The 24,458-nt window shown below is 53.3% G+C and overlaps 1 protein-coding gene across 2 annotated transcripts; it reads left to right on the forward strand.

The window, feature by feature from the left end:
• Positions 1–1,584: 1,584 nt before the first annotated feature.
• Exoc3 (exocyst complex component 3) lies at positions 1,585–23,324 on the forward strand. 2 transcript variants are annotated; one of them, XM_047555312.1, is made up of 13 exons: positions 1,585–1,615; positions 2,318–2,488; positions 4,126–4,345; positions 7,651–8,332; positions 10,527–10,644; positions 11,333–11,458; positions 12,537–12,637; positions 14,522–14,632; positions 14,707–14,857; positions 15,956–16,078; positions 21,080–21,241; positions 21,785–21,912; positions 22,646–23,324. In XM_047555312.1, exons 2-13 carry the CDS (start codon positions 2,345–2,347, stop codon positions 22,815–22,817), a joined length of 2,238 nt encoding a protein of 745 aa, XP_047411268.1. In that variant the 5' UTR covers positions 1,585–1,615; positions 2,318–2,344; the 3' UTR covers positions 22,818–23,324. The 2 variants fall into 2 exon arrangements, with proteins under 2 accessions (XP_047411268.1, XP_047411267.1); XM_047555311.1 differs by lacking the exon at positions 1,585–1,615 and adding an exon at positions 1,622–2,048.
• The last annotated feature ends 1,134 nt before the right edge of the window (positions 23,325–24,458 follow it).

Genomic DNA, 24,458 nt, shown 5'->3' on the forward strand with positions numbered 1-24,458 from the left:
TTTCAGGAGTAACAGTAGCACCTCCTTAAACAGCTGCACAGGTACCTCTGGGTGGCAGCCATGACCAATGTGATGAGCTATGACCTGTTACACATGTTGTCTGCCAAGCGCCAGCCACTGGGCTACAGCAAAGGAGACAGCCCTGCCACCTTGAAGTAGGGACAGCAATGGGACATGAACACATGAAGCAAACAAACAGGACAAAGAGCTGGAGCAGTGGGGAGCAGGGGGCTAAGGAGAGGAGCTGTGGGCACTGGAGCTGGAAGGCGAATCCTGGAAAGCAGTGGGGACCAGAGGAGTGTCAAGTGTGCGGGAGCCCCTGCAGACAACAGGCAGGAAGGCAGTGGAAGGGCCAGAATGCTGGAGGGGCTGGGTCAGAGCAGCAGTCCCTTCAGCAGTCACCCTGCCCATGCGGGGAACAATCCTCCTCAGAGCCCAGGGTTCCCACCATGAAAAGTCCAGGGCTGTGCGCAGTGACCCCTCCCGGATGTCCTGTCCCGCCCTGCTCCCTTGTTGGGCCCGCACTGGGATGCAGTATCTCGCCCCCAGGCCCACCCAGCTCGGGTCCCCTTCTCGGGGTCCCAGACTCATGGCCCAGCCGTGAGGTCCGGTCCGACGCAGGTTCCCTGCGAGGTCCTGTCCCGAGGTCCCATATGGCACAAGGTCCCCGCCCCGAGTCCCGTTCCCACGTCCCATACCCACTGTGACCTCTTCCCGAGACCCCACAAGTCCCACAGGTCGCGCACTGAGGTCCCACAGGTCCCGCCCCAAGGTCCCACAGGTCCCGCAGGCCCCGCCCCGAGGCCACGCAGGCCCCGCCCCAAGAACCCACAGGTCCCGCCCCAAGGTCCCCCAGACCCCGCCCCAAGGTCCCGGAGGTCCCGCCCCAAGGTCCCACAGACCCCGCCCCAAGGTCCCGCAGGTCCCGCAGGTCCCACAGATCCCGCCCCAATGTCCTGCAGGCCCCGCCCCAAGAGCCCACAGGTCCCGCCCCAAGGTCCCCCAGACCCCGCCCCAAGGTCCCGGAGGTCCCGCCCCAAGGTCCCACAGACCCCGCCCCAAGGTCCCGCAGGTCCCGCAGGTCCCACAGATCCCGCCCCAATGTCCTGCAGGTCCCGCCCCAAGAGCCCACAGGTCCCGCCCCCAGGTCCCGCAGACCCCGCCCCAAGGTCCCACAGGTCCCGCAGGTCCCGCCCCAAGGTCCCACAGGTGCCACAGGTCCCGCCCCAAGGTCCCGCAGGCCCCGCCCCAAGATCACACAGCTCCCGCCCCGAGGTCCCGGAGGTCCCGCAGGTCCCACAGGTCCCGCCCCAAGGTCCTGCAGGCCCCGCCCCAAGAACCCACAGGTCCCGCCCCGAGGTCCCGCAGACCCCGCCCCGAGGTCACGCAGACCCCGCCCCAAGGTCCCACAGGTGCCACAGGTCGCGCCCCAAGGTCCCGCAGGCCCCGCCCCAAGATCACACAGGTCCCGCAGACCCCGCCCCGAGCTCCGCGCCGGCACAACTCCCCCGCCCTCCCGGCTGCCCAGGCCCCGCCCCCGGTCTGTCGCCGGAAGCGGAAGTTCCTGCTCGCCGTCCACTTCCGGTCGCCCAGAGGCGGCGGCGGCGCAGTTCAGGTGAGGCGGGTCCCGAGCCCAGGTTACTGGCGTGGCGGCCGCCGGGGCGGGAAGGTGGGCGGCTTTCCGCGGGCGCCCTCCCGCCGGACAGGGGACGGGCTCCGCGTGCCCGTCAGCAGGAGCCTCCGGCTGGCGGCCACAGGCGCGCACGGCGGCGGAGCCGGCGGAGCCCTGGCTGGCCGCAGGCTGGTCCCGCGGCCCGCAGCCCGCAGCCTCCTGACCCGGCTGGGGTTGGAGACAGGTCCGCCTGGCGGCTGAGCCTGAGACTTGTGCTTGCCGCTGGGAGGCGAGGTGTGAGCCGTGAGCCCCTTTCCTCGCCCAGGGGCTGGCCAAGCCGCCTGCTGCGTGCACAGCGGATGGGGCGAGGGCTCCAGAAATGAGAAGTTGGCCCTGTGCAGGGGAGAGGGGTGCCTGGGAGATGGCAGCTGGCTGGGTGAGTGGGCTGGGGTCCCGGTGCAGACGTCCTCCGTTCCGTATCTCGCTGTCATACGCCCCGTTTCTCTATTAAGGTGAAACTTTCCCACACCTGAGTTCCATCACTTTGTGTTTTTGTTAAGGAGTTCGTGATTCAAATTCCACTTTATTTCAAGTTTTCTGAGTTGAACATTTCCTCGCTTTTTGTGGTTCTGTTGTGATCATTGCTGGTGGTGGCTCAGGGCCAGCTCTTCCTCCTCCTCACACATCCTCCCGCCATACCCACAGGTTCCTCTGGATGCCTACTCGTTGACCATGAAAGAGACAGATCGGGAGGCTGTAGCAACAGCTGTCCAGAGGGTGGCTGGGATGCTCCAGCGCCCAGACCAGCTGGACAAAGTGGAGCAGTATCGCAGGAGGGAGGCTCGGAAGAAGGCCTCTGTGGAGGCCAGATTGAAGGTAGGAGACTTGGCTCAGGCAGGACTGGGCCATGTGTTTTGAGTTACTGGTCCTTACTTGATGTCATGGTGATTTTGCAAATTAGGTTCTGATGTGGGAGGAGGCAGAGCTGGACTAAGCAGCTCCTTCCAACAGCGTATTACCAAAGCAGTAGATTCTAAAAGAGGACTATGGAATGTTGTTGGCACCGCAAGACACCTTTGTGCCTACCTCAGAGAGTCCATTTAGATTTTTAAGCATTACCTGGAAAATGACAAGTGCTTGTTTATTTAAAACTCTCCTGCAGAGTATAAGCAAAGAGTTCTTTTTAGATCATTTGAACACTTAGGAATGCTGGACCAGCAGGCATTCTGGTGGAATAGGCAGGCATGTCTACTAAGAGTAAATGAGGATGAGCTGGGTGTGGTGGCAGTGCCTATGGTCCCAGAATGCAGGAAGCTGAGGCCAGAGGATGACTCGAACCCAGGAGCTCGAGGCCACCCTGGGTAGGACCCGTCTAAAAAAGCAGAAGGGATGCTGGGGATGCAGCTCAGTGACAGAGCACTTACCTGGCATGCCTGAGGCTCTGGGTTTCATCCCTAGCAGCACAGAAAAGAAAAAGTGAGAATGAGACAGGGAAGGAGTCCTTCAAGCTGTTTTCAGATTTGGATGGACTTTCAAGTGAGTTGTTCTACGTAGGTGAGATTTTATTAAAATGAACATTTGGTATGATTATAAAATGTTAAGATCATGCTCTTCTGTAGTTGACATGAATCAAAATGTTTTTAGGAATTTTGAGGAGTGGCTTTGAGGAAAGTTCATTCTCACACTGACCTCTGGCATTGAGTTTTCCCCCTTGAGAACTGTGCAGTTACCTAGGCAACAGCACGCTCAATGTGGTATTGTATCAGCAAAGCACCCACAGACTCTGCTCACTAATTGAGACAGCAGTTTTGTATTAATTTAGAAATAGTTTGGACCTGCTGCATTTTTAGCCTGAATTTTTATCTGTTCTAGAAACTTGTGGGATTAACTAGTGATTTTCAGCCTCGAGTGATGGTTGTGGCCAAATGCAGCTGAGACTCCTGGATGACAGCTGCTCCTGGCATGGCTGGTGCAGCCCAGTCCTTTCCTTGCCTCCCGTCCACCTGCTGCTGTTTTCCCTGTCCTTCCCCTTATGGCTGGCATTTGGACTGTTCCACAGTGTGGGTCTGAGTCTTACCCATGCAGTCAGTGCAGCAGGGCCACTGTCCTCCAGCCAAGTCTAGTCTGGCTGAATGCCCCCTCCCCCAGTTGACAGAAGAAATCTTGAGAATTTTCTCTGCCTAGGTAAGCCCTGTTAGGAAAGCGAGATGCCCAGGGAGAACACGGACTGAGTGCTTCTCATGATATATTTGTGGTAGGCATGGGTCTGGCTGCCCCCAGTGGCACACAGTGGATTTTTTGGTCCAAGCTGTAAAATGCTCTGTTCCTAGAGAGCAGTGAAAGAAGCGGTCATGTGAGTCAGTCAGCTCCCTGTCAGTTTTAATCCTTTCTCTGTCAGTGGCTGTTCTGGGTCCTTGAGTGACTGAATTGGACACTCCTGGGGAACATCTCTCCATCAGGAAGCAGCTTGTGGAGGTCCCCGTCTCTGCTCACCCAATGGTGTCTCCCTGCAGGCTGCGATCCAGTCACAGTTGGACGGGGTGCGCACAGGCCTGAGCCAGCTCCACAACGCACTGACTGATGTCAAAGACATTCAGCAGTCGCTGGCCAATGTCAGCAAGGACTGGAGGCAGAGCATCAACACAGTCGAGAGCCTCAGAGATGTGAAGGATGCTGTGGCGCAGCACAGCCAGCTGGCTGCAGCCGTGGAGAATCTCAAGAATATATTCTCAGGTGAGTGGCAGGTGGCAGAGTGGTAACTGCTAGAACACTCATGGCTGCACCTTCCCACGGCCCACTTCATGGCTCTGTCTTTACGATCTGAGAATTAATTCATGGCCTGAATGTGGTCTGTCCAGGGCAGCGTCCTTGTGCACTGGAGAAGAGCGCACGTGCTCTCTGTTGTGCTCGTATTGCTCCCGTTTCCTACTTCTGTCTGCTCCTTCTGTCCATTACTGAGAGGAGGTATTGAAGTCTCCAGGTGTTGCCACAGAAGACCCCGTTTCTCCCTTCAGTTCTGTCAGGGTTTACCTCATATTTTTGACTGGTCTGTTAATAAGTGCAGAAATGGCGTAAGTGCATAATTGTTATGTGATCGTGTGTCTCTGGAACCTTCTTTGGGTAAGTGATGGCCTGCATTTTGTCAGTGTTGGCTTGTCTTCTCTGATGGTTGTGTGGCCCAGCTCTCTGGTCCTCACTGGCGTGGACTCTTCTTCCACCTTTCACGGCCAGCCTGTTCAGGGCTTTGGCTCTGAGGGGAGTCTCTTGTAGACACACAGAGTTGAACCGTGTTTTTAAAACTCCGTGCTGCCATCTTTTTCTTTTGATCAGAGTGTGTTCTGTTTATCCTAAAGGAAGGGCTAGCCTGGAGGGATTTTTGTTGCTTGCTGCTGGTTTCCATATGCCAGGTAACTTTTTGTATCTCATTTCCGGCATTACAGTCTTTTGTGGTTTTGATTTTTTTGTAGTGAAACATTTTTTAATGTGCCTCTTGTTTCTTTTGTGTAGGTTCTGTGTGATTACCACAGAGATATGTTAAACAGTCTAACATTATATCCCTGCAGTTTGAATTTATCAGCTTAACTTCAATACATACAAAGTTCTTGTTTCTGTACAACTTCATCCTCATCCGTTCATGGTTGATATCACAGTATTCCTCTGTATACTTTGTCTGTCCAAAACATAGACCAGTAATTGCTGGTTTGTTTTTTACTGCATTAATTTCTTATATAGAAAACAAATCATGGAGTTATAGTCCACTTATAATCCAAAATTATAGTATTATTAGCTTTTAGAATAATTAATTCTTAAATGTATTAGTGTCATAGAAAACAAAAGTCGAGTTAAAAATTGAAGGAGCAATAATACTAGATTTTATCAATGCCCTTCCTGCAATCTTTTTTCTTTGTAAGTTACTCTCGGCATCTTTTTATTATCCCTGAAGGATCTCCCCCAGCTTTTATTCATCTGGGAATGTCTTAATTTCTCCCTCACTCTTTTTTTTTTTTTTTTTTAATTTATTTCTTAATTTATTGTTTTGCTGGAATCAGACCCAGGGCTTTGCACATGCTGGACAAGTGCCTGTCACTCAGCTGCATCCCAGCTCTCCCTCACTTTTTTTTGGCACCAGGGATTGGTCCCAGGGGTGCTCAACCACTGAGCCATATCTCCAGCCTCTTCCGTATTTTATTTTGAGACAGGGTCTCGCTAAGTCACTTAGGGCTTCGCCTCCCAGGCTGCTGGGATTGCAGGCATCTGCTACTGTGCCCTGCCTGCCTCACTTTTGATTGCCAGCTTTGCTGGGTGTGAGATTTAGCTGCTGTGTTTGTATTTTAGCACTTTGAAAGCATTGGCCCACTTTCTTTTGGCCTCCAAGTTTCTCTTGAGAAATCTGCTGCTAATATTATTTAGAAGTCCTTGTATGTGATGAGTTGATCTCTCTTGCTGCTTACCGGCCTCCTCTTTCTCTTTGTCTTTGTCTTGGTGTGGGTCTCTTTGATCACCCCGCTTGACATTCACTGAGCTTCTGGATGTTTGCTGCCTGCCTTTCATTAAACTTGGGACGTTGTCAGCTGTCATTTCTTGGGGTCTTACCTGCCCCTCTCCTTCTGGAGTCCCTCAGTGCTTACCTGCTTTGCTCTAGGGGCCAGGAGTTCCATGGGCTCTGTGCACTTCTCTGTAGCTGTCTTCCTTTCTGTCTCACACCTGAGACCCTGTCATGTCCCTTTCTACTTGCTATTCTTCCTCTTGCCTGCTCACATCTGCTCAGATGTTGTATAGTTCCAGGGCTTATTTTTGGTTTCTTTAGGTTTTCTGTCTCTTTTCTTGGTATTCCAGCTTTGTTGACACTTCACTTTTACTTTCTCCACTTCTCACTTAGTTCTTGAGTCTTTTTTTCAGTAAATTACTAAGGATCTTTATTATGTTAGGTGTATGGAAATGAGATAGAAAGATGAATAACAATCACTTATTTTCTTTCTTTTTTTCTTTCGTCTTTAGTTTTTTATTGATGCATTGTAGTGTGCATAATGGTGGGATTTCTTGTTATGTATTCGTGCATGCACACAATATAATTTGGTCAACACAGCTCTCCACAGCTCTTCCCCTCCCTCCTCTCTGCCACCCCTTGGTCCTTTTAGTTCTTGAGAATCTTTAACCAGTTGTTTTTGTCTAGTGGACTGGCCATTGGGTCTTCAGGGACAACTTCCATTGAATTTTTTTTTTTCTTTTGAATGGGTGTTATTTTCCTCTTTGTTGTGTCTTCAGAGTTTTTATTGAATCTGAGAATGTGGTAACCGTGCAATTAAACTCCCCCTTCAACCAGTTTTGCTGGTTCTTGTGTTTGGCTTGATGCAGGCTCTCTCTGCTGGGGTTGGTAGGCGTACACCTGGAGTCCCCTCAGGCCTTTCCTGAGGCTTTGCCTGACAGACCAGTGACTTCAGACATCCCCCAGATGCAGTCGCTTTTAAATGTTAGTGTTCTCGAATGTCAGGTATCCAGAAGAGGAAGAAGGAAAGGCAGATGAAGGGATGGTACCACCCCTTTCCATCCCTGGAACTGCTGGAAGATGGGGGTTCCTGCCCTTTCTACCCCAAACTCTCTTTGGCAGGAGGTGTTCTGCAGCCCCTCTACCCTTTTTGCCTACTCCCTGGTGATAAGGAGCCACCATCAACACTTAGAGCAGAGTCCCCATATTTGAAAGACAGTTCTTTGCCCACCCTAGCTCTTGAGAGGAGCTCTAACTGCTTCTAGGCACATGAACAGCTGCCTGCCAGGCAGTGTAGGTGGAGTGTGGGCAGGACTGCTGTGCCAAGAGCTGAAATTGGCCAAAAATAACCCAATTTACCATCCAAGTCTTTCTCTGGGGGTTACCAGGCTTTAGCAGATTCCAGTGTTCAGAACAGTTAGGTCAGATTCTATCAGTGTTGATGTCCAGGTGGGGAAACAGAGGCCTCAGACCTTCTGCCCTGCTCTCTCACAGAATCCTGCACTCAACCTTGTATGTGTTTTTAAGGAGCCAACTTGTACCTTTTCTCTAGTGCCTGAGATCGTGAGGGAGACCCAGGACCTAATTGAGCAGGGGGCGCTTCTGCAGGCCCACCGGAAGCTTATGGACCTGGAGTGCTCTCGGGACGGGCTCATGTGCGAACAGTACCGCATGGACAGTGGGAACACGCGGGACATGACCCTTATCCATGGCTACTTCAGCAGCACACAGGGTCTCTCTGATGAACTGGCCAAGCAGCTATGGATGGTGCTGCAGAGGTCGCTGGTCACTGTCCGCCGGGACCCCACCTTGCTGGTCTCCGTGGTCAGGATCATTGAAAGGGAGGAAAAAATTGACAGGCGTATACTTGACCGGAAAAAGCAAACTGGCTTTGTTCCTCCTGGGAGACCCAAAAATTGGAAAGAGAAGATGTTTGCCATCTTGGACAGGACTGTAACAACAAGAATCGAGGGCACACAGGCAGACACCAGGGAGTCGGACAAGATGTGGCTTGTGCGCCACCTGGAGATCATAAGGAAGTACGTCCTAGACGACCTTTTGGTCGCCAAGAACCTGATGGTGCAGTGCTTCCCTCCCCACTACGAGATCTTTAAAAATCTCCTGAGAATGTACCACCAGGCCCTGAGCACAAGGATGCAGGAGCTGGCGTCAGAGGACCTCGAGGCCAGCGAGATCGTGAGCCTTCTGACGTGGGTCTTGAACACCTACACCAGGTACAGCCTGATGCGTTCTCTCACCTGGAAACCTCTCTGAGAATGTGTGGATACTCCTGCAGGTCTCCTGGGTGGTTTCTCTTTGGGTGGGCGCTTGGTGCCCTCGGGCTGTCTTCAGGTTTGTAAAGGGTCCCCTGGCCTACCCAGAGGGCTTGTCCTTGAGGCCTCTGGCTCTGGTCTGAATGTTGCTGTCTGTAGGTGTCTGCTCCACATGAGCCACAGCGTGCATCGGGGTGTTGGGATTTTCTCTGCCCGCTGTGTATAGACCTGCTTCCTCACTGGCACCCTCTGGCAGGTTGCTGCTGCCCAGCCTTTCAGGTGGGATCATATGGCCCCATGACCTGCGGTCACTGGGAAGGTGAGGAGACCACCAGATTCCGTTTCTTCTCACCTGTACAGTGTAGCAGCTCATCTTCTAAGAATAGACAGTCATAAGCCAGCCATAGTGGTGCCATGGTACATGCCTGTCATGCCAACACAGGAGGAGACCAGCCTGGGCAACACCGGGAAATCCTGATTCTGAATAAGTGAACAGATAGCTGGCTGCGGGGTCGTACAGTTCTTGGAGAATGGGCACTCCTTTTGCATTTCATTGTGGGCCTTTGCCGCTGCACATGAGGGAGCACAGACCACATGGTGTGCAGAATGGCATGAGGTGGCATCTGAAAGCAGCAGTGGTGGCAAAGGCCTGCGTTCTCTGGGACTGGGCAGCTGAGATGGTAATGCTCTGTGGCTTTGCCTGGCTTCGTGGACAGAAGGAGCGTTTAGTAATGTGCTGGGATGTGTGGTTTGGTTTCGCCCCTTTGGGCACTGCTGGGGAAGAATTGAGGAGACGTGTGTTGAGCAGGGAGTTTTATTCTCATGTGTGCCATGGTTCATGGGTAGCTGCTGTGGTAGTCTGTGCCCTTCAGCACAGAGGTGTGAGAAAGACACCAGCTACCCACGGGATTCAGTGTCCTTCAACTTCACTGAATGGGCCTGGACCTCCTGCCTCCTCAGGTCCCCACAGTTCTGTGTCCTTCATCCCCACAGTGCCAGCAGCCCACAAGGCATGGGAGTTGTGATTCCCTCCTGTGAAGATGAGGAAACTGAGGCACAGAGGGAGGAGTGTGCCCATTTGCATGGCCAGCAAGTGTGCAGTGGGTGTCACAGCTGGGGTCAGGCCCTCAGCCTGCCTCTCGCCACTGGAGGGTGCACTTGGGGGGCTTATCAGTTTTGGGTCTTGACTTGGTTTCTCCCTGACACACTGTAGCATCTCCTGTCCTTGGGAGTGCTCTTCATCTTGGCCATGTGTGTTCCATCAGACCAGACTGGAGAGGTCAGCACTCCCTGTGGACTAACACGCTGCAGCAGGGGTCTTGGTGCAGAAACCCTCAGGCTGAGAAAGAGTCAGTACTTACAGAACCTCACAAAGTATGTTCTGACCTGGGAGGTCCTGAACTAGTTTAGGGAGTGGACTGGTGCTAGTAACACTGCCCAGCACTGTTCTGACTGCCTGGAGAACATGGCACCAGGGCCTGTGAATATTCTGAGAGCTCAGACCTTGACTTGGAAGACCCCTGCACATGCACCAGTAGTAAGTGTCCCCCTGGAAAGCCTCCCTTGGGATTTGGAGCATCTCCATACACCTGCATGGCCAGTTGTAGCTTGTTCTCTTGTGGTCTGTTTTCAGAAGCACCAGGTGTCCCACACGCTGGACTGTGCCGTCCTGCAGGCATCAGTGACTTTAGCTGTGGGGCTTCCATGTCTCATGCTCCCAAGTCGTACTTCTTGCTCATTGTCTTCTTATGGAAAGAGGCGTGGCTGTCAGCAGCCCACGTGCCAGGCCTGCTGTCAGCTCTTGAGACGCAGCTAGTGGAGCAGAGGACCTCACCTCCCTGGGCTCTTTCCTGCAATGAGCCCTCACACTGTGCAGCTGGCACTGTGGGTTAGGTGATCACATGACCACATAGCCAGTGAGTGACAGACCAGGGTTAGGTGATCACATGACCACATAGCCAGTGAGTGACATCACGGGGGGTCGCCTGCAGTCTCCACAGGGCCCTCTGCCTACCCCCACCCCAGTCACAGACTGCAGCCACATGGAGGTCTCTGGGGCACATGAGTATTTGCATGTGAATTAGATACACACTCACTTGAGATTGTTCTTTCTGTGTCCCTGTGGTTCGTTTCTCGCTCCGGATTCCTACTGTAGTGTGGAAATGATGGGGAACGTGGAGCTGGCCCCAGAAGTGGACGTGCACTCCCTGGAGCCGTTACTGTCTCCGAATGTGGTCTCTGAGCTGCTCGACATGTACATGTCAACGCTCACTGTGAGTACAGTTAGGCCTGTCCCAGAAACGGTCTTGGTGGCCACTTGTGAACTTGGGCAGAGAAGGGTAGCTGTTCCTGGCCTGTGACTGGGCCTGTCCAGGGTGCCCATCCTGTGGACACAGGAGCCTCATCTGCTGTGGGAGCCATCCCAGACAGGCTGGTGAGATCCCCATGGGTGTGGTGTGCTGTTGGGCTCTTAATGCTGAGTTCTGGTGGGGGTGGCAGTTTGGGGACTGAGGAACTGGTCTGACTGCAGCTTCATGACTACCAGCCAGTTTCGGTAAGATGGGATGCCAGGGTGTGCCTATGCAACACAGGGTGTGCTGAGTCTGTGTGGAGGTTCCCTGGGGCAGAGAGTCTTCTGCTGGAGCCTGACCAGGTGCCCGTCTGCCTCATCTCTGGCCTTCTGACAAGTCTGGCCTTGTCTTCCAGCACAGTGTTTGTCCATGAGGTCCCTGGTCCATTCTCCCTCTGTACCTGCGGTGAGGGTTTTGCTTTACCCACAGAGACTGGTGTGGCTTCTGCAAGCCCTGTCACAGGGCCACTGGAGAGGGGTCTTCTCTGGCAGCCTCTGCTTGCCTGATGTACTGCATATGGCCTGTGCAGCGGCACATGGCTGCAGGGGAGCCTTGGACGTGACTACCCACTCTCTCTTTTTACCTTCTCTCTTTGACACCAAACCTCCAGTCCAACATCATTGCCTGGCTGCGGAAAGCACTAGAGACAGACAGGAAAGACTGGAGCAAAGAGACAGAGCCTGAGGCTGACCAAGATGGGTATTACCAGACAACGCTTCCTGCCATTGTCTTCCAGGTACAAGCCACGGGCTCCACGGCCTGTTTCTTGGGTGGCTAGTAGGGTTGTGGGTCTCACCAGTGGGCACAGAGGACCTTGACCTTTTTTTAAAGAGCATAGTAAGGATGTTGAGAACTCTCACTGTCTGTCTCTGGAGTTAGACATCAAGGGTCGAGGATCTGGCCTGCCTTGTAGTCTTGCCCCTGGTACCTAGGTTTTCCTGGGAAGCCTTTTTGGGTTTGAACTGGACCTAATTATGTGTTAGTTTTATGTGGCTCTCCTTCTGAATTTGTTTAAATAGGCAGGATTTATCTATAAGTGCCACATGAGTGAGTTTAATCTGCAGAGTTTGGAGGAGTCCTACAGCATGGAAGATGCTTTCCTGGTCACTCGCCATAGTGCTTTGTGTTAGACCCACACTTTCTGTTGCCCTCCCCCGTGCTGTGCCCTCTATCCACTCCTCCTTTCAAGGCAGGAGTAGGCTGGAGGTATGCCCTGGAGGATGGTGTTGCCAGGTGACAGGCTGCAGGAGGGGGCGGGGGGGCGGGGAGTCCTACCTCTCCTTTCTTTTGGTAACTGACATCCTGTCACATGGGTGTTGACCAGAGCCTGGTACACACTCTGGGCACCTTGCAGTCTTCCATCTCTCGGAATCCAGTTCCCCTAGCTCCAGAATGTCTGCCTCCTGATTCTTAAGAAATTCACATTCCTTTAGAAGTGGGTGAGCATGAATCACTTCGAGCTGCAGTGTGGGAGCTTAGGACACTGATATCCAGCCCAGCACTTGGCACCCACATGGCCCAGCATCCCTGACCTCCTGGCCCCCTCCCTGTCAGCCCTCTTCACATCCTGGTTCTTCAGAGATGAACTTGCATTTCCTCCATAGGAGCCAGGCTGCAGGTCACCAGCTTGGCTTGTTGCCCCCTAAGAAAGTTAGTTGTTTGTTTAACTAACTTCATTCTCCAAGCAGTTTCTCCTTTTCTCGAATTTGGACCATCTTAACTGCCAATTAGCAGATGGGTTTTATAAATGGGGAATGTGTACTTCATACTCTTGTGAGAGTGTTACCAGAATTCACAAGTTCTCCAATTTTTAGATGTTTGAACAGAATCTTCAAGTTGCTGCTCAGATAAGTGAAGATTTGAAAACAAAGGTACTAGTTTTGTGTCTTCAGCAAATGAATTCTTTCCTGAGTAGGTATGTATTTTTGCCAGTGTGCTAATTTTTATAAACTGTTTTGAAAAGTTAGAAGTTAAAGTGCATTGATCGTAGTATGCTGCCGTTAAAATTAATTTAAGCCTGGAGGTTCCTGTAAACCACCTTTTATTGTACTTAGAAATGCAAAAAGTGTCTGGATTCTTGCTCAGTGGTAGAGCCTTGCCTGGCATGTGTGAGGCACTGGATTCCAATCTCAGCACCACATATAAATAAATAAATAAAATAAAGATCCATCGACAACTAAAAAAGAAATTTTTTTTAAATTTTTAAAATTAAAAAAAGAAGAAATGCAAAAAACTGAAGCACGTTTTCTCTTAACCTTCCTCTGAATGGACCACACTGTTTCCTTGGGATCCCAGCACTGTCGTGAGCAGGTGGATTGCAATGGTCTAGTGTGCCTCTCCCTCGGAGTTGTCAGGATGGAGGTCTTTCAGCCTAGACAAAAGAACAACTCGCGTTAAACCTGTGTGCACCATCATCCTGGCTTGGAAGCCGTTCCTTCCAGACCACTCCCCCGATCCATTTTCCTTCTTGCCTGTTCCTCTCCCTCCAGACATTGCAGCTAGCCATGTCCTGTATCCATATTGTCATCAGCTCACACACTGAAGGGCTCAGCTGACAGTGTCAGGGCTTCCCGTTGTCTTAGTGGCGTAGCTAACAGTCTGCATGGCTTGTCGTCTTTGGGATTTTTAAGTCTCTGGGACACTAGGACTGCCCCTCCCCTTTAGGCACTGGCCAGCGGAAGAGACAGGCAGATCACCATCCCATCGTGTCCAGATCCTGTGGTGTCCTCAGCTTGGTTCCCACATTGCTGTTTGCACTTGGACCAGGAGTCAGCTCCAGAGACTGATGTGGATCCCTCTTCATTATTTTCGTGTGGACCCCACATTGCAGCTTAGTGAACTCACAGCTGTCCTGCTCTGGTGACTTGGGTGAATCCTGTCTGCATCAACCCACAAGACCATAGCCCAGTCCTGCCCTATGCACCCATGGGGCCCCAACCTAGCTCCCACCATGTACCCTCAGGGCTACAACCCAGCTCCCCACCCCATGCCCCCACGGGGGCCATGGCCCAGCTCCCCCACCGTGCACCCACAGGGCTACAGCCCAGCTCACCCTCTTGCACCACAGGGCTGTGGCTGAGGCATTAGTTCATTTGTGGAGGTCTTCTTTGAAGAGGAATTTCCTCTGACCAGCTTCATCTGGCTGGTACTAGAGCCACTTGTGGACAGAAAGGCAGAGCAGATGCTTACCTCCACTTTGAGTTTGTGCCTTCCTTATAAAAATACGTGCAGAGCAGCCCTCTTGTTGCCTTTTGACATGTCTCCATAAGTTCAGAAATGAAGCTTGTGGTGTCTCAGTTGTTTTCTTGACATTATGAAAATCTAGGTTGATTTTTTGTTGTATGTGGTGCTAGGAATTGAACCCAGGTGTTCAACCACTGAGCTACACCCTAGTCCTTTTATTTTATATGAGACACAAGCTGCCCAGGCTGGCTTGGAACTTGGGATCCTTCTGCTTCAGCTTCCTGAGTCACGGGGATTACAGGCCTGTGCCACCTTGCCCAGCTCTCAGTTATTTTTAATTTGATTTCTTAATTAAGGGAGCACTTTGGAAAGGGGCATTTTACCTAGCATTTGATGTTTTCTTGATCACTCATGATCAGGACCTTGAACAATACTGCAAAACCTGACATAAAATTATTTTTTAATATTCACTTAAAGCCACCAACTTTTCCCAGTCGTATGACCACCCAAAATACGCTTTGTGTAAAGACCCTTCTTGGTACTGAGGTTGTGAGGTCAGCGTGCTCCTGGAGGCAGCTGCAGGGCACCTTTACTAATACTGTCACCTGGTTCCCAGATACAAGGAGGAAGCCCAGCTGTACAAGGAGGAGCACCTGAAGAACCGGCAGCACCCACACTGCTACGTCCAGTACATGATCGCCATCATCAACAACTGCCAGACCTTCAAGTAAGTGGCATGTGGGGCAGGGAGGAGAGTGGGCACTCAGAGCCGCCTCCCTGAACCCCAGCTCTGCCTTGCAGAGAGTCCATCGTCAGCCTGAAGAGGAAGTATTCCAAGAGTGAAGCGGAGGAGGGTGCGTGTCTGAGCCAGCCAAGCATGGATGGGACTCTGGACACCATTGCCAAGGAAGGCTGTGGCAGCCTGCTGGAAGAGGTCTTCCTGGACCTGGAGGTGGGCCTGGCTCCCACTTTCTGGGCTGGATAGAGGGCCTCCATGCTGCCCCAGAGGGTGGGGGAACTGGCTCCTCCCTTCCTTCCTGACTGACCAAAGGGTCTCCACGCTACCCTTTGGGGACACACTGCCTCCTGCCCAGTGTGGATGTTGTGCAGAACCTGAGTTATCCCCTTGTGTCTGAATTAAAGCAGAGTGAGGGTCTTCCACTTGTTTTGGATGACACTGGGCCCTTCCTAGGCACATCTGTAGAGATTCCCACTAAAAATGAGGCATCAAGCTGCAAGTTACAAGATGTGAAGAGACAGTCCAGAGCACAGTGAGAGCACACGCACAGCCTGGCTCTCGGGTGGAGAGTGGCACGCACACCAGCAGAGCTGAGAGTGTGAATTCTGCTTGTGGAAGGCGTGACATGCCATGAACAAGCAGGGTCCACTACCGAGTGCAGGTGTGGCCCAGTGTTTCTGAGAGGCCCTGGCAGAAGCCCCTGTGCATGTTAAAGTGCAGCCCTGGGCTGTGGTCTAAAAAGGAGGAGGTATTTGCCTTTGAGATCATTTTAGAATGTCAAAAAGAGACATAAAAATAGACAAAGGACACAGATAACACAGAGGAGAAACATGAGGGTCCTCAATGTGAAGCAGTGCCCAGGCCTGACCACCAGGGAGGCGCAGCTGTGGGCCTTGTCATTTGGTACTCTGCAGGGTGGCATTCTGAGAAGAGATGCCAGTCGCTGCTGAGGGCCTTCTTGTGTCTGGGTGGAGCTGAATTGGAAGTCCTTGGGGGGCTGTTTGATTTGCATGCATTTGGCTGAGGAATTCTACTTAAGGATTTGGACCTGTAAAACATGCCTCCACTGTAGCATCGTTTGTGACTGCAGAATGTTCATCAGCATAGACGTGGGTGGGCCCATGATGAGTGTGTGTGCAGGGGCTTACAGTCTCGCCTGTGGCCTTGTGATACCACAGAGGTGTGCAGATGATGCAGAAGTAGATTTTTACCTGAGCTTGTGTTGCTGTTATCAATGATAAGGCCCTCCCAGATCACATGACCCCAGGCATTGTTGGGCCAGGATTTCGGTGACCTCACTCTGCTTTTCAGCAACATCTGAATGAACTGATGACGAAGAAGTGGCTGTCGGGGTCAAATGCTGTGGACATCATCTGTGTCACCGTGGAAGACTATTTCAACGATTTTGCCAAAATCAAAAAACCCTATAAAAAGGTAGGTATGGGGTGGGAGCTCACCACAGTGGGCCCACCTCGAGTCTGGCTCGTCTGGGGAGGCAGGCAGCAGAGTGCCTGCAGAGTCTAGAGTGCAGCTGGCTTAAGCCCAGCTGGAGTTTTTGGGATCCTGCAGGGGAGGCTTTTCAACCCACCATCCCACCAGACTCTCAGCACCAGGGAGCCCTGGAGGGGTGTGGGGGCCATGAGGGTCATGGGGTGCAAAAGTCCATCCCTGGCCTAGTACATACTGCAGGCCTGCCAGAACCCAGAGCCCACTGCAGACAGAAGAGAGGACTGTGTCTGGTCTTCTGCCAGGTTTCTGGAATCCAGATTCCAGACTGCTGTCTAGATCTCCACATCTGTGCCAATTCCCTGTGCAGGTCTCAGGCCCCTTGGTTATTGCTGTTATTGAAGTGGTTGTGCAGTCGGTTTGCTACACTGATCTTAACGCCAGCTCTCAGTGCAGTTCCAGTTGTACCCACCACCTGTCCCAGGTCCTCTGGAACTTTGTGGACAGCTGTCATGCCTCCAAATGGTGGTGTTGCTGTCCCCATTTTTGATCTTCGCATCTTTTATGCCTTTTCCTTGTTCAGTTCCTGATTTTAAAGGAAAATCTTCTAGCTCTTTGTCATTGAAAGTGGTCCTTACAGCCAGGTGCAGTGGCCACGCCTATATCCCAAGGACTCAGAGCCTGAGGCAAGAGGATGGCAAGTTCCAGCCTCAGCAACTTAGGAAGGCTGTATCTCAAAACAAGTAAGAAAGGACTGGGGATGCAGCCCAGGGTACAGTGTCCCGGGTTCAATCCCTAGTACCAAAAAAAAGAAAAGACTGGAAGTGATCTTGACAGGGAGACCATGTGCTTTGAACTGGCCAAGCCAACTGGGCTGCCGTTGGCTGTCAGGAGGTCTGTGAGGTTGGTGAGGCCCTTGTGCCCACACCCCACCTCTCTGCCCCTTGTTAGATGCATCTAAAGCCTTCAAGAGCAGCCAGCATGTGTTTGCAGGGGCACAGGGACAGCCCCAGGCTCCCATAGCTCTTGTCTCAACCGGAGCGGGCTTGAGATGGTTCGGATAAGGCCAGTCCTCGGCAGTAGCAGGGACACCAGGTCTCAAGTGCCACACCAAGAGCTTACAGGTGGAGCCCACGCACCCTCCCAAGTCACTGCCTCCAACCCCAGGCCTCTGAGACCTACAGTGAGCATCAGGGTGACGGTGGGACCCTCCAGATTAGGGCCCTGTGCTCGCTGCCCTGCCATGGATGAGTTACCTGAACACCCGGGCCATGCTACACACAGTGGCATGCTCTCAAGAGACCCAGCCCAGGAGGAAGGAGACAGGGCTGCAGTTTCCTGGCCACCAGGGGGCCCTCCAGGAGTTGAGAGAGGCTGCATGTGGGTGGTTTGTGCATATGCTAATTACATGTGCATGTGCATGTTTGTCATGACTGTATGCAGTGTGAATATCGTATTAGTGCATACCTATGTATATTTGTGCATGTGCAGTGCATGTGTGCTGTGTGTTGCACATATGCAGGCATATGTTTGGTGTTTGCACAAGTGTTTTATTACATGCACACATAACAGGCAATACATATGTGCATGCATTGCCTGTGTTATGTGTGCATGCATGTGTGTTGTCTACAATGCACATGTATCTTATACCTTGTATATGGTGTATATTGTGTGTGTACTGCACATTTGCATGTTGTGCTTGTTATATTGCATGTGTTTTGAGTGCATGCATGTGTGTGGTTTTATATGTTAATTGAGTATATGTATATTGTGTGTGCTGTGTATATGTGTGCATGTATTGTACGTGTTATTGCCCTGTGTTTGTAAACATGCCGTGGGTCTTATGTACATGTTTGTTTGTACACGCTGGATTCTGGTTTGGTTGCTCCAGAGCTCCCCACACACTGGGGACAGCTGCAGGTCACCTGCCCTGGTTCTAGGCTTCCACAGCAGGCGGTTTTGTTCTGTTGTGAGGGTGGTATAAGACTTCCAAGCAAGTGCACATGCACAGGACTTAGCTTGGGTGTTGGTGAGGTGGCTCCCCTTCCTCACTCTGTGGAGTGTGTGCTTTGTTTCCTTTATTGGCAGAAGATAATGGGGAGCATTTGCAAATGCAAACCTTCACAGCAGGCAAAAACAAAGATCCCCCTGCATCCCCCCACCCCCACCCCCACCCCCACCTATGCCAGCACACACTTCCTTCCCACATGAATCCACTGTGAAGCAGAGAGGGCTCTATTTAAAGAAATGGTGCTTGCCCTCAGGTTTTGGTAAACACACTGTGCTACCTCCAATGAAGGAAGGACCTTCCTGTTCCTCATTTTCCAGGTCAGAATTGTGTGTGTGGCTTTGGCTTATTTATCACTGAGATTTGGTATTGAAGTTTGCTAAGTGTCTTCTGTAATGGCCAAGGTGGCGAGGTAAATACTTGGCATTGCTAACCCACCTTTGCCTCTGTGATGACCCAGTGCCCTCGTGATGTCTAACTACATGTGCGTCCCAGGGTTCTGTCTTGGAGAATTTTGTCAAGGGTTTCCCCATGCATGTGCATGAGGACAAGGGGCCTGCGATTTTCCTCGTCACTCTTCCACTGGCGAGATCTGGGTTGGGTGGCTAGTGGGCTGGCCACGTGGGCTGCCCTCCGCTGTTAGCAGGAGGTGCCCTTACCTGGGTGGTGTTTTCTGGGGAAGTGTTTGGAGTGGATCCAGTCTCCCATGTCCTGCATCGCTGCCGCCTTTCTCCTCCTCGAGTCTTTTGGTCAGCTGGTTTCTGTGGGGTTTCCCTGTGCGCTGTGCCCCTCAGTCAGTGAACTGGCAGTGCACTCAGCATGCAGGTGGGCAGCCAGGTCCTAGCTGCTCGCTGCAGTTGTCTACCTGTGTGCACCCTTAGGAACACACAACGTGGCGTTGCGTGTTTTCAGAGTCTATGTAAACAGGGTCTCCTGCGCACACGAGTGAGGAAGCTGTAGGCCCTTCATTACCAGTGGCATCCCCTTATCACTCTGGTGCCAGACATGGCCAGACTGTCAGCGTGGCCAGTGGGCCTTCCTGGCAGAGGCCGCCCTGCCCCAGAGGAGTGTGCCAGGGCATGCTCTGCAGTGGTTGGGGAGTGTCCATTCTTGGCAGCACTCTGTTCATGGACTGCTGGGATGACCAGAAGCCTCTGCTGTGGCTTTAACTGGCATTTCCTCCTTGTTCACGGGGTCCAGCATCTTCAATCGATTGGCCCTTTGCAAGTCTGAGGCCATCAGAGTGCTCTGTGGCTTCTGCACTGTGCTGCTGTTGCCACTTGTCTGAGGGTTGTGCGTGTGTCCTGGGAGTGAGTTCCTAGCTGCCTCGGTGTCGTGCTCTCCCCTCTGCCTGCCTCTGGGGTGGCCAGGCTTGCTGGAAGAGTGCACTCCGAAGGAGGACCGAGGGAAAATGTGGCCACGAGTCTCGGGAGGAGTCGGGACACAGGCATGGGAACAGCCGTGGACACAGCCGTGGACACAGGAGACGTGTCTCACACTGAGGAGAAGCCTCTGAGCATCTTGGACCTCCGGCCCCAGAACGCGAAGGGCAGCGTCTGGTTGCCCTCTGGCTGTGGCACTCTGTTGAAGCAGCCCGAGCAGACGGTCCGTTTCTCATGCTCTTCCTGGTTGCTTCTGGTTGAGGAATGATGCCTTTAATTTTAACCTAGACAAATTGATCCTTTCTCATGGTTAGTGTTTCGTTGTGTCTTAAGAAACAGGTCCTTACCCCAGGGTCGTGAAATATTGAGAGCTGGCCACAAACCTGACCTTCAGCAGAGTTCTCAGGTTCAGTAACTTGAGGCTGCTGTGGCTGGTCTGGATCCTTTGGCCCACGTGCAGTTGCTCCTATCTTTTCAACATTTGTAGGCGGCCTGTCAGTGGGTGTCTGGCACCCCCTCCGATGTCCTTGTCCAGTGGCACATGGGTCTTCCCTGGGGCCTCAGGGAAGGAGCAGTCCTCCAGGAAGATGGTGCTCCTCTGGGCACACCACAGCCTTGCTGCAGCCCCTGCCTGGCCGACATCATACAGCCGAGGGCAACCCCTGATGCCTTTCTCTGCAGGCCTTGTCACCTGCGGCAGGACTGTCCCTCTGAGAAGCCTGTCCACCTGTGTTGGGCCTCCAGGCCTCTCTTCTTCCCTGTGATGCCCTAGGGTTTTTCTTTACCCCTTTGCATCCCAAGACCCCCAGGTATCTGAGCCACGTGGTCCAGGGCTCTTCTCTTCTGGGAAGCCCTGTCGCTGTTCAGATGCAGCACTGCTGGGGCCAGCACTGACCGAGACTGTGGGCCAGGTGCTGTGCGTGGTCCACACAGGTCCTGCCCATCCTGCCTGTGCCCAGGCGTAGGGCCAGGTGCTGTGCGTGGTCCACACAGGTCCTGCCCATCCTGCCTGTGCCCAGGCCTTGCCCCTGCTGAGCCCACAGTCGGTTGTGGGGTGAGATGCTTGGACACAGAGAGCCTGATAGGCCCCAGGAGGGCTCACATCCTGGAAGCCCCCAACCCACCATCAGCTCCAGAGAGTGCTCATGTCCTGGGACCCCCAAGAGTCTTGTGGGCAAGGAGGGGTCATGTCCTAGGAGTCCTGGGAGGACTCAGGTCAGCAGTGCTGAGCTGGCCTGGCCTCTTGAGCCTGCTGAACTTGTTCCCACCGAGACTGATTGTCTCAGGAATGAGTCAGATGGTGCGGGAAGTGAGTTCCTGCCCAGGTACAGGCTTCTGTCTGCTTTCTAGGATGGAGCCTGCATGGCGGGCCCCCTCCCTGCCCGTGTATGCCGGTGCTACAGCCAGTCTGTGCTGTCCACTGCTCGCCATGTGCTGTTGGGAGCCTCGGGGCATCACGGATCTAAACGGGCTGAGTTGGCCAGCTGTCGCAATGGCAGTAGGAAGAAGGGGCTGCAGCCTGGTCCCGTGGCACCCAGGTGTAAGGAGCCTGCCTTGTCTGTCAGAGCGGCAGCCTGCAACTGACCGTTTTCCCCTCAGAGGATGACAGCCGAGGCACATCGGCGAGTGGTGGTGGAGTACCTGCGGGCTGTCATGCAGAAGCGCATCTCGTTCCGGAGCGCCGAGGAGCGCAAGGAGGGCGCTGAGAAGATGGTCAGGGAGGCCGAGCAGCTCCACTTCCTCTTCCGGAAACTGGCTTCAGTGAGTGTCTCACACTGCACAGCAGGTGCCCGGCACAGGGTCAGGTCCTGCTGTGTCTGGCCTTCAGTTTCCAGCCCCAAACCACGTTAGGTCAGTGGGTAGGAACCAGTCATATTAGGACCAGCAGGGAGTCAGTTGTTGCTCCCTGGGGTTGGGGTCCATACCCCCCCCGGCTTTGTGGTTGGGACACCCTGTAGCACAGAGGCCACTCATGGCTTCCTAGCACCCATGGCTCTGTGGAGCAGTGTGCCCTTCCAGTCCTCTGCCCTTGCCTGTGACCTGTTCTCTAAGATGCTGGTGGTTGCCACCTAGTCACCTGACTCTGCATCCCAGGATGTGACCGGGCACTCCTCGCTCAGGCTCCCCAGCCCACAGGCAGGCCAAGTCATCACACAAGCTCAGCTCCCCTTTGGAGTGCACTTGGAGGTCTTTAAAGGAAGAGCAAGACACTGGCCATGAGGGGTCTGAGAGGCGTCCAGAATTGAGCCACCCTTCTGCAGCCAAGGAGGGTTGCACCCTCCAACACCCTGCTGCTGTTTCCAGGGATTTGGTGAAGATGTGGATGGTCACTGCGACACCATCATTGCTGTGGCTGAGGTTATTAAGCTAACGGACCCTTCCCTGCTCTACCTGGAAGTCTCAACGCTGGTCAGCAAGTATCCAGACATCAGGTAATGGCTGTGCATCTTCCTCCTAGAACTGAGGAGCAGCTGCCATTCCCAGTACACCTGTCCAGCTGGGTGCCTGAGGAGGGCAGCCCAGGCACCAGTGTGGTATCTGCCTAAATGCCTGTTACCAAGCTGAGGCCCACATGTTCCTATGTGGCCCGACCATGGTGCTCTGGCAGAGGCCGTGGAGAGCATTCCAGCTGGAAGGTTCAGAGGGTGGTGGGTAGGGAAGCTTGGGGTCATGCGAGTAGCCCAAAAGGACTAGGTCACCTCTGTACTCTGGTGCTGTGGGGACCTAAGGAAGGGAGCCCACATGCCACATATGGCCTAGACGCTAAGCTGCACATGTGATCTTGGCAGTCCCCAGCCTCGGGCAAAGGGAGGAGGGACCTGCCACCTTGAAGGCCAGGAACCACTGACTCAGTTGAGGTCCCTCCTGTACTGCTGCAGCTCCGTTGCAGCAAAAGCTCTCTGGGGTCCTCCCTCTAGTTAGCAGTTCTTAAGCCCCAAGTTACAAATGCAGCACAACAAAGCCTCGGCACCTGTGGCTGGAGAAGAGGCTGCTGCAAGATAAGCCTTGGTTTCTCTGAGAAGGAAATGCTGCCCTTCGGGGCCTGAACACCTGCCCTGTAGGGGCAAGAGAGGGTGGAGCAGGCATAGGCTGATCCCCAGAGATGACCACCTGGGGGACAAGGAAGGGTGGTGTGGGCACAGGCTGAACCATCCCACCCCACAGAGATGACCACATTGGTGCGCTGCTGGCCGTGCGAGGAGACGCCAGCCGGGACATGAAGCAGACCATAATTGAAACCCTGGAGCAGGGTCCTGCGCAGGCAAACCCCAGCTACGTGCCCATCTTCAGGGAGATCACCGTGCCCAGTCTGAACGTGGCCAAGCTCCTTAAGTAGCCGCATTGTCCTGGCCTGTGCACATCACTGTGACTTTGCTTCCCTATGCTCAAGCACATTAAAACAAAAGCCACTCCAGGTCACATTTGGTGTTTGAGGTGTTATGTGCCTGCCTGCTCTGATGCCCAGATGCACGTGATGTGAATGCTGAGGAGCGATTTTGATGTGAGTATTCTGCCCCAGGAACGTGCTCTGTGAGAACTCTTCTGCCATAGACCACCTCTGTGGCTTGTGGGCGTCCCCCGTTCTCCCTGGCTCTGGTCTCCCAGGCATGGGAAGCTGTGGTGGGCGTCCTTCATTGTCCCCAAGTGGAATGGTTTGACCCTGGCCTTTCTGAGCATCTCTGGACTGGTTCCTCAGCGCTTTGCATGGGAGAAATCGGCTGCTGGTCTCAGTAGTCCGTCCAGTGGTCAGTCTGCACAGGCGTGCCACCAGGGTGGGTGGCCAGTCATACCTGATGAGCGGGTCCTGAGTGCTGGTCTCGATAAAGGCATGTGTGAACTTCAATGTCTGGATGTGTTTCTAGATCCGTGAGTCTCACGTATTCTTGGTGCAAAGCCCCTGAAGTTCTTTTCCCTGCTTGGCTGACTCTCCACAGCTCACCTCCAAGGGCAGCAGCCTCTGCAATGTGGCCTGAAGGGACGGCGAGCCTCGTGTCCTTGCTGTCCCTGTCCATCATCAGAGGGCCAGCTGCTCACTGCTTAGCCAGCAGCACTGCCACCATGTACACAGTGCTCACCCACCCTCATCACAGAACCCAGAGCCTGGCCTGAGGGGCTGGCCTGGCGTGGGTAAGCTCTGTTCCTCCATCAAGAGGTAGAGCTGTGTTCTGCTCTTCTTTCATTCTCATGAGACGTGGAGAATGCACAGGCCTTGTTTGTTTTTGTTTATTTGTTTTAGTTTTTTTTTTTTTTTCTTTTTTCTTTTTTTTTTTTTTTAAGGATCAGAACCTAAATGGAATTAGGTAACTGTGAATTGGAGATAGTTCTTTTGAGGCTCATGAAAGATGTGTCCTTCCTGGAGGTGTCCAGCAAGACTGTGCCCTTCCGTTCCTGCTGGGTAACAAGCCTTCGGTTAGTGTGTCCTGCGCTGGTGAATTCATGGTGTCTGCAAGCATTCTTCATGCCCTTACGGGAATAAAAATGCACTTCCTGTCCCACTGAGAGAGTTCTGACTCCAGGCTGCCGTGGGTGTCCAGGGTGGATATTCATTATGGTGGTGTGTCTACATGGTGCCTGCTTGTCCCTGCTACTGTTGGTCTGATGACAGCTTACGATCACCTCAGTACCCCTGATAGCTAAGCATTTGACTTCTGGCTCTGCCTCCGAGGTGTGAGCAGGTTCCCAGACAGCAGGACAGTGAGATTTGGGAAGTGGGACGTTGGTTGGGATGTGCTGGAAACCATGGGTCCTGACACCAGGGCCAGCCATCTCCAAGCCACTCAGTGGAGGATGCCACATACAGGCCTGGGCAGGCAGCATCCCAGTGGAGGGCAGCAGCTGCCCCACCAAAGGCCCCTGCCTGCTTTCTGCACAGGGGAGTCTGACTTCCAGGTGCCAGACGAGAGTGCATGGGGAGAGCAGGAGGCTCCTGCAGCATGCCACTTCATCTTAGGGTTATTCTCCAGCAAGTGGACCATGG

This window comes from Sciurus carolinensis, chromosome 6 (genome assembly GCF_902686445.1).
Source record: "Sciurus carolinensis chromosome 6, mSciCar1.2, whole genome shotgun sequence".
NCBI lineage: Eukaryota > Metazoa > Chordata > Mammalia > Rodentia > Sciuridae > Sciurus > Sciurus carolinensis.

Excerpts from the sequence above, each read along its gene's own strand:
- Exoc3 (XM_047555311.1), top strand. The coding sequence starts at position 1,992 with ATGAGAAGTTGGCCCTGTGCAGGGGAGAGGGGTGCCTGGGAGATGGCA. Across the intron at positions 14,858-15,955 it reads AGGTCTTCCTGGACCTGGAG|CAACATCTGAATGAACTGAT; the intron begins GTGGGCCTGGCT and ends TCTGCTTTTCAG. Across the intron at positions 21,913-22,645 it reads AGCAAGTATCCAGACATCAG|AGATGACCACATTGGTGCGC; the intron begins GTAATGGCTGTG and ends CCCACCCCACAG.